Source organism: Panthera leo, chromosome A2 (assembly GCF_018350215.1).
Source record: "Panthera leo isolate Ple1 chromosome A2, P.leo_Ple1_pat1.1, whole genome shotgun sequence".
NCBI lineage: Eukaryota > Metazoa > Chordata > Mammalia > Carnivora > Felidae > Panthera > Panthera leo.
The window spans coordinates 14,239,950-14,252,708 of record NC_056680.1 but is presented as its reverse complement, the minus strand read 5'-3'; the positions used below and the strand labels follow the sequence as shown (position 1 = coordinate 14,252,708).

Here is a 12,759-nt window from a genome sequence, read left to right as displayed (position 1 = left end):
TCCAACTGCTGATGTCAGTTCAGGTCTTGATCTCATGGTTTGAGATCGAGCTCTGCGTTGCGCTCTGCATCCTCAGCACATATTGGAATTCTTTCTCTTTCCTCTCTCTCTGCCCCTCCCCCACTCATGCTCGCTCTCTTTCTCTCAAAATAAATAAATAGGGGCGCCTGGGTGGCGCAGTCGGTTAAGCGTCCGACTTCAGCCAGGTCACGATCTCGCGGTCCGTGAGTTCGAGCCCCGCGTCAGGCTCTGGGCTGATGGCTTGGAGCCTGGAGCCTGTTTCAGATTCTGTGTCTCCCTCTCTCTCTGCCCCTCCCCCGTTCATGCTCTGTCTCTCTCTGTCCCAAAAATAAATAAAAAACGTTGAAAAAAAAAATTTAAAAATAAATAAACTTAAAAAAAAAAAATAAAGGGGCGCCTGGGTGGGTCAGTCAGTTAAGCTTCCAACTTTGGCTCAAGTCATGATCTCACGGTTCGTGGGTTCGAGCCCTGCGTTGGACTCTGTGCTGGGAGCCTGGAGCCTGCTTCGGAGTCTGTGTCTCCCTCTCTCTCTGCCCCTTCCCTGCTTGCCCTCCATCTCTCTCTCTCAAAAATGAAAAATAAACATTAAAAGAAATCAAAAATAAATAAATAAATAAACTTAAGTTGATTCTTCTCAAGAAATCTCTAACCAGAATAAAGCTGGGTAAGTGGCAAATGGACAGGATTGACAGGAGCACAGTGTTCCCATGATAAGAAACAACACCAAGGCCAGAAGAGGCACAATGACGGCCACTGTCCCACATTCTTTGAAGCACCGAGATCCCACAAGTCAAGATGGGGGGGATGGGGTCTTTCTTGTGAAGGGGATAGACTAAACAGATGGTGGGAGGAAGAGAAGTCACCATGGATACAGAAAAAGCAGAAGCTTAGACATCCCCCACCCCACTCCACCAAATGGTCCTGGAACGTAGGCCCCCTGAGTTCTGCCTCCTTACAGGATCTTAACCTCTTCTCTCTGACCCTCTGCCTCCCATCTACGACTCCTGCATCAGTGATGGGGGCTTAATACCCTCCAGATACTTCTATCAGACTTCCGGGTCCAGGGAGAGGATGCCTTCTTAGGTTTCCTGAGAGACCAAACTTCAGGCTCCCAAGGGCTGCCTGAACTGTCTGAACTGTCACCTTGACCCTCCCCTATCCTGAGTCACTTCAGGAAGGAACGGTCATGATGATGCCCCCGGGGCTGAGCCCTGGAGAGCAGGAAGCTGCAGGACCCACTGGCAGATCTGGTGGCGTTCCCATGGGCGCCAACAAGATGATATCCTCCCGAAATCCTGAAGAATCTGGGGACCCTATTGCTCCTGATGAGACAACTCTCGAGTACCCTGCGCGGGGTCCTGGGGCCCTGCGTGTCACCAAAGACGTTAAGTAAGGTACAGAGAAAGGCCCTCGGGTGCCCTGAGAGGCTGGCGGTTTCGGGGTCCTGCTGCTCGTCCTGAAGTCGCGCCCCAGGTCCCCGAAGACGGGCCAGGAGGCCCCTGCCCGCCGGGGTCGCAGTCCGTCAGCCCAGGCCCCGAAAAGAGCCCGCGCCTCCTCCCTCGCGGCCGGGTCCGCGCTCACCGCCTTCTCCAGGTGGCTGCGCGCCTGCTCGCTGTTCTTGGTGTGGTGGTAGAGCACGGAACCGAGCTGCAAGTGCGTGCGGGCCTCGATGCGCTGAGGCGGCTTGAAGGGGAACACGGCCTGCAGGCAGTGCACACACAGGCGGATCTTGGGCGGGCTGGAAGTGCGGAAGTGCTCGGCGAAGCCCAGAAGCGCCAGGTACCACGACTCGGCTGCCTCCGCCTGCGCTGCCTGGGCCGCCGCCGCCTGAGCCGCCGCCGCTGCTTGAGCCGCCATTTCGGCCTCCACAACAACAAGCCGCCGCCACAGGGAGGCGGAAGCAGGAGCGCGGGGCGGGGCGGGGCGCTTCTCACGTCTCTCGCGAGAGCTGCCGCATAAAGCATTCTGGAACATGTAGTTTGTCTCTGGAGTGGCTGAGGCTCCGGGAAGGTGTGAGAAAAGGCGATGCCCTTTGGTCCGCGGGACTGAGACCAGAAATTGCCAATAGGCTGAGGTTTGCTTTCCTTGGGGAAAGGCTCCAGGTATCCACGGAGTAGCCGGGCTTGGTTGGCCGACACAGACTACATCTCCCGTCAGGCCATGCGCACTATAACTAGCCTTCTCAAGTGGAACCGGAGCATTGTGGGATTGGATGAGTCTCAAGATGGACAACCGGGATGTTGCAGGTAACAGCTCCCGCCTCCCCTCAAGCGTCCGCCTGGGTCCTCGGGGCTACGCGTCGCCGTTTCGTCGTCCCGTTGGGTTTACCCCGACCTATTAGCCCCTCGCCTCAGCCCCCAGGGCGTCCCGAAGCGGCGGCTTCTGCATCTTCCCGGTCTCCCGAGACCCCAGACCCAGTTGCTGCCCCCACCGCCTGGTTTGCTGAGGGCGCGGGTATTCCGTAAAGGCCGCCACTGGGGCAGTCCTGCGCTCTCTTTCCGAAATAATCGCCTTCAGAGCTGCTCAGAGCTCTGCTCCCCGAAACAGCGGCAACCTTGGGCTGTCCTGCGCCCCTTTCTTCGAGCAGCCGCCGTCTGGCCTGTGTCCGCTTTCTGGAAAAGCTGCTTTTCCGAACTACTCTAGGACTCCTTGTACACACTTACCTGGGTCTTTCGAGCCCCCACTTGAACACAAGGCTTACCTTTCCCTCTCTCCCAGACTGGCCGCGTCCCCCCCCCCCCCAACCTCCGACTGGGGTGCATTCACCCATTCAGCGAATACTGTGTGCCAGGCACAATGCTAGGCGCTGGGGTTGCAGTGGTAACCAAAAAGGGCCCTGCCTTCCTGAAGATTACTTTCTACTGGGGCGTCAGACAGTGCACCAAGAGGAAATATTTACAGAGGTTATAATGATGTGAGAGAATGGAGGTGGAGGCTGCTGATACTAGGTAGTCAAGGAAGGTCTTTTTAAGCAGAAAGCATTTGAGATGAGAGGCTGCCAGCTATGGGAGTGCCTGGAGGGAAGCTTGTCGTTTTGAAGAATATCAAGAATGAAGTGGGGGGTACCTGGGTGGCTCAGTTGGTTGAGCGTCCGACTTCAGCTCAGGTCATGATCTCATGGTTCATGAGTTCAAGCCCCACATCGGGCTCTGCACTGACAGTGCAGAGCCTGCTTGGGATTCTCTCTCTCTCCCACTCCCCCCTCCCACCCCACTTGCTCTCTCTCTCTCTCTTTCTCTCAACATAAAATTAAAAAAAAAAAAAGAATGAAGTGGAAGTGAGGAGGGGAGTCATTTCTGAAAGTCAACTTTCAGAATTTGGATTTTATTCTGAGTCCCATGGGAAGCTTTTGAAGTGTCTTGTTCATTTCTACACTTAACACGGTCATCTGAAGACACCATTATCTTTTACTTGGAGCCAGTACACCTCCTTATTGGTCTCTTGCTGCCACCATGTACTCTCTCCAAGTAGTAGCCGTAATGACCTTAAAAATACTGTTTGTCAGCATAATACTCCCTTGTCACTTCCCAATGCCCTTTAAGTAAAACCTGGACTCCTACATTGGCCTCCCACCCCCATTCCTGTAACAGTCCACTCTGGCCACACTGGGCCCTTGCTGGTCCTTGATTATACCAGGCTTCTTTTTGCCTTAGGCTTTTGCAACTTCTCCTTATTCTGCCAAGATAGTTCCCCATGTGGCTTTTCAGGAGGCTGGCTCTTTATCTTTCTGGTTTTAGCTTAAGAGGTCTTTGCTAACAGTTATTTTCTGGCTGCTCTAGCTGTATAGGTTGCTCTTCTATTATTCTTCCCTCCTTTTTTTTTGTTTCTATCAGAGAGCTCTTAGGATTTTGTGGGTACTTTTTCATTGTAAGTCCATTGTCTTTTTACCCCAAGGTGAGATCCGCATGGGCAGAGACCCCTTCCCTAGTTGAGCAGAGCACCTGGTACATAACTCAGTTAAACATTCATGGAGTAAATAAAGAAACAGACGCTTAAATGTCTGTTGATGCAGGCAGCAGCAACTGGGCCGTTCCTGTAGCAGCTGCTGAACATGTTTGTAGAGCAATGATGATTTTTTTTTTTTTATGTTTATTCATTTTTGAAAGACAGAGGCAGAGCACAAGCAGGGGTGGGGCAGAGGGGCGGGGGGAGGACACAGAATCCGAAGCAGGCTCCAGGCTCCAAGCTGTCAGCACAGAGCCCCACGCGGGGCTCGAACTCACGAACCGTGAGATCATGACCTGAGCCGAAGTCGGATGCTCAACCAACTGAACCACCCAGGTGCCCCCTGCAATGATGATTTCTGATTTGCTTCTGTCTCCCCAGGGAAAGCTAACCGGTGGTTTGGGGTTGCACCTCCCAAGTCTGGAAAAATGAACATGAACATACTTCACCAGGAAGAGCTCATTGCTCAGAAGAAACGTGAAATTGAAGCCAAAATGGAGCAGAAAGCCAAGCAGAATCAGGTGGTCATCAGCCCTCAGCCCCCACATCCTGGCGAGTAAGTGCCCCTTGTGGCTGGATTGGGGTCTTAGAGGGTCACTGGCAGAAGTTTTTGTGTTCAAGATCAGTCAGGTTATACCTGCACCTGACCACAGCCTGATGATGCAAGGAGTGACACAGATGCTCTTTCAGGAGGCTCAGGTGGCAAGAGAGAAATGAGGGGTATGTGGGAGCTCAGAGATGGCCTGGTGCAGCGGCCACTATAGGAGCCCAGAAGAGGCTCTTCTGTGTTCTCAGAGCCAGCCTGTTGAGGAAGTAGGGAAAGGCCTGTCTGGCAGAAGGCAGGAAGGGAAGAGAGCCCTTGTGTGTCAGGTGGCTAAGCTGTTGCACCAAAGGAATTGTTTCAGAGCCAAGCAGGGGGTAGATCAGGCAGCGTTCCCTCCTGCCTTTCCTGAGAAATGTTGAGGGCTCCCAAGAGTTTTGAGCAGGGGTGATGTGATCAGGATGACAGGATCTAAGAATTTCAGGCTGGAGATCGATAATCAGAGAGGCAGGCCCCTTCCTCTGGGGTGTGAAGCATGGAACATATTAAACCCTCTCCAGAGCTGGCCCAGCTCCCCTCCTACCTTTTCTAAGCATTTGTGGCATCTCCTTGAGGGCAGAACTTAGACCTTATTGTTTCTTTTTTTAAGTTGATTTATTTATTTTGAGAGAGCACGTGTGTGTATGAGCAGGGAGGGGCAGAGAGGGAGAGAGAGAATCCCACGCAGGCTCCGCGCTGCCAGCGCAGAGCCCGACATGGGGCTCCATCTCACAATCTGTGAGACCATGAACTGAGCCGAAAGCAAGAGTTAGACGCTTAACCACCTGAGCCACCTATGCGCCCCTAGACCATATTCTTATGGGAACCCAGAGCCTGGGGTCTCTGAGGCACTCATGAATGTGGAGACTAGATATGGAGTGATTTGTAAGTCAGTGGGCTTGTGGGCTCTTGCCCTAGAGTTATGGAAGGACTTGTACCAGGATGGGAAAGACCTGTAGGAATGCTTTCAAGAGATCCCAGAATCAGCTGGATCCCAACACCAGGATCAGACAGCTGAAGGGGAGCATCACGTGGGTGGGTGCATAATACAGGTAGCTTTGGAAATAAAGTTAATTTCTTTGTTGTAAAAGCATAGAACAACAAGTTTTAGAATTTCTCACTGAAGGGGTGCCTGGGTGGCTCAGTCGATTTAGCATCCAACTCTTGATTTCGGCTCAGATCGTGATCTCACGTTTTGTGAGTTTGAGCCCCGTGTCAGGCTCCACACTGACAGTGCAGAGCCTGCTTGGGATTCTTCCTCTCTCTCTGCCCCTCCCCTGCTTGCTTTCTATATTGCGCTCTCTCTCAAAATAAATAAATAAACATTTAAAAAACAATAGACTTTCTCACTGGAGAAATAAGAAATATTCAAGTTGCTTCAAGACATCCACTTTGCTATAGTCCCCTCCCATGTCTTTGCTTTGTCTCACAAAGTTGTGATCAATTTTATTTGCCACTTCCCCCTCAACTTTTTAAAAGAAAAGCTTTTCCTTGCATTACAACTCTTTAGAACCATTGTAGTTTTTAAGGTTTATTCTTGAGATGTAATTAGTATGCCATAAAATTGATCTTTGAAATTGTACAATTTAGTGATTCTTTAGTATATTCACAGCATCATGCAGTCATCACTACTCTCTAGTTCTGGAACATTTGTATCACCCCAAAAGGAAACGCAGTGCCCATTTGCAGTTACTCCTTATTTCCCCAGCTCTTAATTTACTGTCTTTGTGGATTAAGCTATTGTAGACATTTCATATAACATTTGGCGTTTTGTGTTGGCTTCTTTCACTGGACATAATGCTGTCAAGGTTCATCACTTTTTAGTATGCGTCAGGACGTCATTGCTTTTTATGGCCAAATAATATTCTGTTGTGTGGATGGAACATGTTTTGTTTATCTGTTCTTTAAGAGCCAGCATTAAAAAAAAAATTTTTTTTTAATGTTTATTCATTTTTGAAAGAAAGAGACAGCACAAGCAGGGGTGGGGCAGAGAGGGGGGTACACAGAATCTGAAGCAGGCTTCAGGCTCTGAGCTGTCAGCACAGAGCCCGATGTGGGGCTTGAGCCCACGAACCACAAGATCATGACCTGAGCCGAAGTTGGACGCTTAACCAACTGAGCCACCCAGGCACCCCTAAGAGCCAACATTTTTAACGGCATAATATCCCTTACCATCTGTTAATAAGTGGGATTCATTTGCTGTCTTGCTGCTGCCCTGAGGTGTTTCTTGTCTTTCATTGTCCCCACTTTCTTTCCCTCCCTCTTGAGGGAGGTAACAGTATGAGCACAAGGGCTGCCAGAGGCCCTGCTTGTTTAATGCTAAAGCTAGTTATCTGCAGATCCTCCTTTGTGTTAAAAAAAAAAAAAAAAAAAAAAATTATACAGAGTAGATATTCTGGAAAGTAAAGGAGAGGAAAACGAGGCAAAACCAAAATCAGTCATAACCCTGCAACCCACAGACAGTGCTGGTTGCATTTTGATGGATTTTTCTAATAATTTTTAACTCAAATACTTGTGTTTTTAAATTCAAATATTTTTTTGATTAAATAGGGCCATACTATAGTTGTTTCATATCCTGCTTTTTTGTTTTTCACTTAATGTGCTTTATTGCTTTGTTTCTAAAATTTTAGCTTTTCAGGGCTCCTTCATCTGCAGCCCTATGGAAGTCTTATAATTTATTTAACCAGTGCTTTTTGTGATGAGGGTGTTTCCATTTTTAGTTCGTTATAACATTTCTGGAAGAATAAAACTTAATTTTAAAGGAAAAAGGCCTGATCTATGGGCTCAATAAGCTTTTACCAATTATTGGATGGAGTAAGGTAGGGCCTTGAAAGCAGTATATACAAGGAATTTCTGAGATTTGGGCAAGATTGTATGTTACAGCAGAAAATGGAAGAATAGGATATATACTATGATTGTAGCCTTATTTCCTTCTATTTCAAAGAAAAATACCGAAGAGTTAGCAGTGGCTGTTCTGAGAGGAAAAGACTTTCGGATTTTTCCCTTTGATTTCTATTTCTATATGTTCCTGATTGCTCCATAATAAACATCTATTGCTTTTATCAGCAGGGAAAATGGATTTGAATTTAAATATTTTTTTGAGGGAGGGACAGAGAGAGGGAGAGGGAGGGAGACACGGAATCTGAAGCAGGCTCCAGGCTCTGAGCTGTCAGCACAGAGCCCGAGGTGGGGCTCAAACACGGACTGTAAGATCATGACCCGAGCTGAAGTCGGAAGCTTAACCAACTGAGCCACCCAGGCGCCCCAAGATTTGAATTAAACATTTGGGTCCCTGGGTTTGCTTTAGTGCTGACTTGTTGAAAATACATGTTTGAATATACTTTTGGCAAACAAAAAAGAGTGTAAAAATAATAAGAGTATAATATTCCCCTTTAGTTATTCCACCAAGAGATTGCTTTGGGTGTTGTGCTGTGCACCTGTGATACCCACAGAAGCACTGGCTGGCCCAGGCCCAGAACTGCAGTCACACATGGACGCAGACACACAGGCCCTGCCTTAGAAATCTCTGTTGTCTGGCAGGAGAGACAGACATAGGAGCCAATAAGCAGCCCAGCTAATTAGTTGACAAGTACGACAGGTGCTGTGCAGGAGGATCAGGTGCTTTTAAGCTGTTTTGTTGGAGATACCGTTTGCACCTGTAGGGTCAATATTGCGGGTAGAGATAACATCAATATAGGTAGTATTGCCTTGACCAGAATAAGAGTGTTCCATCTTACAATGAAGGCTGCTCTCAGTAGTTCCCAGACATTTTTGGGAGCAGGTTTTGGGTCCCATTAGGTGAGCATGCTGGGGGGGAACGGGCGAGGCAGGCCCCTGCCTTTCCTCTTGTGGCTCACTTTCTTTGTCCTCTGTCTCGGGTCTAGAATTGCGAACGCACACAACTCTTCTGTTTCCAACAAGTTTGCTAATGATGGCAGCTTCCTGCAGCAGTTTCTGAAGTTGCAGAAGGCACAAACTAGCACAGGTGAGTGCGGTCTCCCCCATCCTGTGTCTCCCCCTGCTGGGGCTCACTCTGCCAGCTCTTTCCCCTTGGGGGTCCCTGGGCGTCTCAGAAACGGCAGGTCCCACCTCAGACTTCTTCCTCTCATCCCGCATTCATTGAGGACTTTCATTCTTCTCATTCCTACAGTAAATGCCCAGGGGGAGAGCATAAACCCAGCCTTCAAAGTGCTTGCCCCATAGGAACAGAGACAAATAAGCCAGGTTTCAGTCGGCGGGGGTGGGGGGCCCTGACTAAACATGGCCCAGGTGTTGGGGAATGTCATTGAAAAGATGTGCCTGTGAGCTGGATCCTGGCACTCCAGAGGCTTCTCAGTCTCTCCCCTATACTTGAAATGTGGGGCTTCCTTGTCTTCCCTGCTCCCAGAGGCTACTCTAAGCACATAGCCTTGAGATAGGATGTGGTATTGAGAACACCTGCATGGTATATGTGACTGAACCCATTTAAGGCCTTTTTTTTTTTTTTTTTTTTTTTAATACAAACCTTCAAGATTTGGTGGGTGGGTGTGGGGATCCATTCATTTTGCTGCCACCTAAGACAAGCCTCATGTAAGTTTCTGTTGCTTATTACAGTTGTTACCCACCAACCTGGAGTGGCCTGCCTCTTTCTTTGGTCTTTCCTTGCCCTCTGAGTTCAAGGACCAATTTCAGATTATACCAGGGAAGCTCCCTGAAGGGTTATAAACCCAACACCAGGACTGTGGGGCCGCAGTGTGGTTTAGAGCAGCAGCTCAGATGTGAGGGATGGGACCCTTATCCATTGGGGGAGGGGGGGCACCTGGCCCACAGGAGCTCCATGAGACATGTGAGGTATGAGAATCCCTTGCTGTAGGGAGCCCACCCATGTCTGTGGTTGTGCAATTTACTGATCAGCTTACTTTTAATGTAAGAACGTTTCTGACCAAACAAAACACCATCAATCTTTGTCAGGTTTTCTAGGAGACAGCTGAAAAAATTAACCTAAAGCCAAATTCACTCACAGAGAGGGAGGAAAGACTGTATCAGTCCTTCACTGCAGGCCCTCAGGCCAGGAGTTGTGTTTGAAAAGCCCTGAATAGGCTGTCATCAGCTTGCCACTGACAATGAGAGGAAGTGGTTATAAGCCAGGTGTGGGGATTCAGGTCTTATCCAGAAGAGCTGGCACATCCCTGGGCTTTGAGTGCAGGTGTTAGGGAGGCTTCTGCCAGAGCTGCTGCCTGCAGAGCTCAGCCTATTTTCTTCAGGCTGGGTGACCGTGACAAGTCGTTCCTCTCTGAGCCTTAGTGTCCTCTTCTATGAAATGAAGATGGCGTCCTCAATGAGCTCCCACCCCCTACCAGTTGCCATGCTGGAAGCCAAGGACCCAGCCCCATTTAATGCATTTGTGGCATACGTTTAGGTGGGAAGACGGGGAATTGTGCACCACAGACCTTGAGCATGAGTATCTTTCCTTCCATCCCAAGATGCCCCACCCAGCACGCCCAGTGCCCCTACTCGAGTACTCCCCCGCACCGGCAAGAGGCCTCCTCTCATCAGCAGCCCACCAGGCCAGGTGAAGAACTACGTGCATGCCAAGCAGCTACCTGTGGCCAGCCGCCCAAGCGTCTTCCAGTCTCCTGATGAGGATGAGGAGGAAGACTACGAGCAGTGGCTAGAGATCAAAGGTGAGGTGCGGGGGCTGCCACCTTCCTTCCAGTACTGCTCCTCCAGTTCCGTGGGTGCGACCCACAGCCAGCGAAGAAGTGTGGCTGGGGGTGGGGGGCCTCCAGGCTGAGCTGAGGGCCAGAGTGGGGCCCTCCATGGTTAGGGGGAATGAAGCAAGAACGTGGGAAGAAGTGAGAGGGAAGTGTGGAGGTGCTCTAGACTGTGGACTTTGTCTTGGGAGCCATAGGAACCATCCTCCGCTCATGTAGACTGGTCTCCAACCAGGGCACGGGCATTCTCCGAGGAGCACTTGCTTGTGTCTGTCCTTGTCCAACATGAGAGGAGGAGCTTCCATGGCTCCCTAGCCTGGGTGCACACTTTCTGAGCCCTCTTAGAACCAGAGGTGCCTCTTCCCATTGTGGATTATTGTGCTTACCAGTTTGGGCCAGAGGTACAGGCCCACGTGTTGGAGGGCATGTTCTCCTGCCCTGGGGAAGGATGATCATTTTTCTTGGAAAGCCAGTCCACGCCCTGTTGTGTAGGAGGGTGGAGGGTGGTGGCAGCAGAGCTCCTACTGTGTCTAACTACACCCACATTCAGAATAAGGCCTCAGTACCATCTGAGCCATGAGGATGCCTGCACCACCTCTGCCCCAGACTGGTTGGTGCAGTCATATCACCCTGACAGTGAGGACAGATTGAAGTAACTATATAGTTATGCTGTGATAGCCTTTAGACTTGTTACCCTGGATGAGGGTGCTGGCTTCTGGCCATGCATCTGAGTAGGTCAGTGGCCAACCTCGCACCATAGAGTATCTCTCAGGATGGAGCCAGGGAGGGTGCTTTTCCTGAGGCATCCTAGCGGCTCTGACAGTGCTCTGATGGGAAGTGCTGCTTCACAAGAGGCAGTGTCTCAAGGTCCTTGAGGCCTATTATGGCCTGCTGTTGATGCGGCCCCAGAAAAGCACCTGTGCCTATAAATGGCAAGCAGGTCATCACCAGGCACTCAGGAAGAGGGTAAGGCTGGGGGAAAGGTGGGTACAGAATGTCCCTGTGACCTCTTAAGGATCCTCCTCAAGCCATAGGTCCCTGACCCCTATCCCTCAGTTTCTTGGCAGCTGAAGCAACAAAGGGAATAAGATTGGCTGCAGGTTCAGTGTCTAGCCCTCTTGCCAAGAGCAGTGAACATTGCTAGGCACTGGCAGTGAGAGATTTCTCCTGGGAGTTCTCATAAAAGGGACGTGAGCGTAAATGGGCTGACAGATGCCTCATGAACAGGCCAGCAATAAGATACAAAGGCAAGTTCCACGTGGATCAAAGGCGGGGAGGCTAATACAAATATTAAGAAATATTTTTATAGCTCTGTTCACTGAAAAGGCCCTGAGGTAATGATTAAGCCTGTTGCAGTGAGCGCCTCTGGCACCTAGATGGTGGTCTGGAAACACACTTTCTCCCTCGTGGAAACCAGGACTTCTTGGAGAAATGGCTGGCTCTAGGTTTGGTCAGGAAGTGTATGAGATGATCCTGGAGCACCCTATCCCAGCAGATAGCGAGAAGGCCGTCAGAGACTCCTGGGGTCAGGCCCAAAGACCTCAGGAGCCAGCTTGAAGAGGCTCTACCAGCCAAGAGGGGACAATTGAGCTTCTGCGATGACATTAATTGCAATGGATTGAAACCCACCTGATACATTTAAATCAATGGATTGAAACTCTTGATGTGTTTAAGTCAGAGTTTGTAAAGATACTTTAAAAAGGTTTTGTCATCTTTGGTGACAGGAAACAAATTTGTTAAACTGAACACTGGTAAATAAAAGAATTAAGCATTTCAGAAAAAAGGGGGAGACTGGCTATGTTTTCTGATGTCTCCCTCCCAGTTTGGGGATCGACTTGGTCTCTGGGAGGCTCACACCCTTCTCTCCCACCCAGTGTCTCTCACAAAGATTGTTTAGACTGACACCCCCCTCATCACAGTGCTATGTGCTTGGACCCAGGACACCCGACAACCTCCCGCATTTCACCCTCTTCTCCCCCACCCCTCTGTCGTTGTGGTCCATAGAGAGAGTGTGCCTGTTGACTGTGAGGTGTGTGAGTTGAACCCCAGTACTGACAGCCTCCTTAAAGTTTCACCCCCAGAGGGAGCCGAGACTCGGAAAGTGATAGAGAAATTGGCCCGCTTTGTGGCAGAAGGAGGCCCCGAGTTAGAAAAAGTAGCTATGGAGAACTACAAGGATAACCCGGCGTTTTCGTAAGTATTTCTGGGAGGGGAAGGCCACCACTACTTAATGTTCTTGTCACACAGTAATGTGTATTCTTGTAAAACCCTACTGGTTACTAAGGCTGGTCGGGGCTGGGTGCTTGCTCGCACGGGCCAGATGCTGTTCTGAGTTTCTGAGTGCTTTCTAACTCATGTCGGAGGTTGCAGGGGCTCCAGTGTGGTGCAGAGACTTAGTCTTGGGCCCCATCAAGGTGTCTCTGCTCACCAGCTTGCTTTGCACAACATTCTTCAGAAGCTACTTGGGTCACCCCATCCCCACTGCTCATCTTCCTCTCTGTTTTGCAAAACTTCTCTCCA

General features: G+C 49.9%; 2 protein-coding genes across 4 annotated transcripts in view; one reads left to right on the top strand and one right to left on the bottom strand.

Moving 5' to 3' along the window:
* The window catches only part of MAU2 (MAU2 sister chromatid cohesion factor), a 30,652-nt gene extending 28,657 nt beyond the window's left edge, over positions 1-1,995 (bottom strand). For both annotated transcript variants that reach the window (XM_042929005.1, XM_042929006.1), the window contains exon 1: positions 1,603-1,995. In XM_042929005.1, the coding sequence (XP_042784939.1) occupies positions 1,603-1,995 (393 nt within the window). The remainder of the gene's footprint in view (positions 1-1,602) is intronic.
* A 51-nt stretch (positions 1,996-2,046) lies between these two features.
* The window catches only part of SUGP1 (SURP and G-patch domain containing 1), a 31,496-nt gene continuing 20,783 nt past the window's right edge, over positions 2,047-12,759 (top strand). Inside the window, exons 1-5 of one of the 2 annotated variants that reach the window (XM_042929008.1) lie at positions 2,047-2,267; positions 4,348-4,522; positions 8,431-8,531; positions 10,009-10,209; positions 12,321-12,432. In XM_042929008.1, the coding sequence (XP_042784942.1) occupies positions 2,234-2,267; positions 4,348-4,522; positions 8,431-8,531; positions 10,009-10,209; positions 12,321-12,432 (623 nt within the window). In that variant the 5' untranslated portion in view covers positions 2,047-2,233. Of the gene's footprint in view, positions 2,268-4,347; positions 4,523-8,430; positions 8,532-10,008; positions 10,210-12,308; positions 12,433-12,759 lie in introns of both variants that reach the window. The other variant, XM_042929007.1, reaches the window with a different exon arrangement.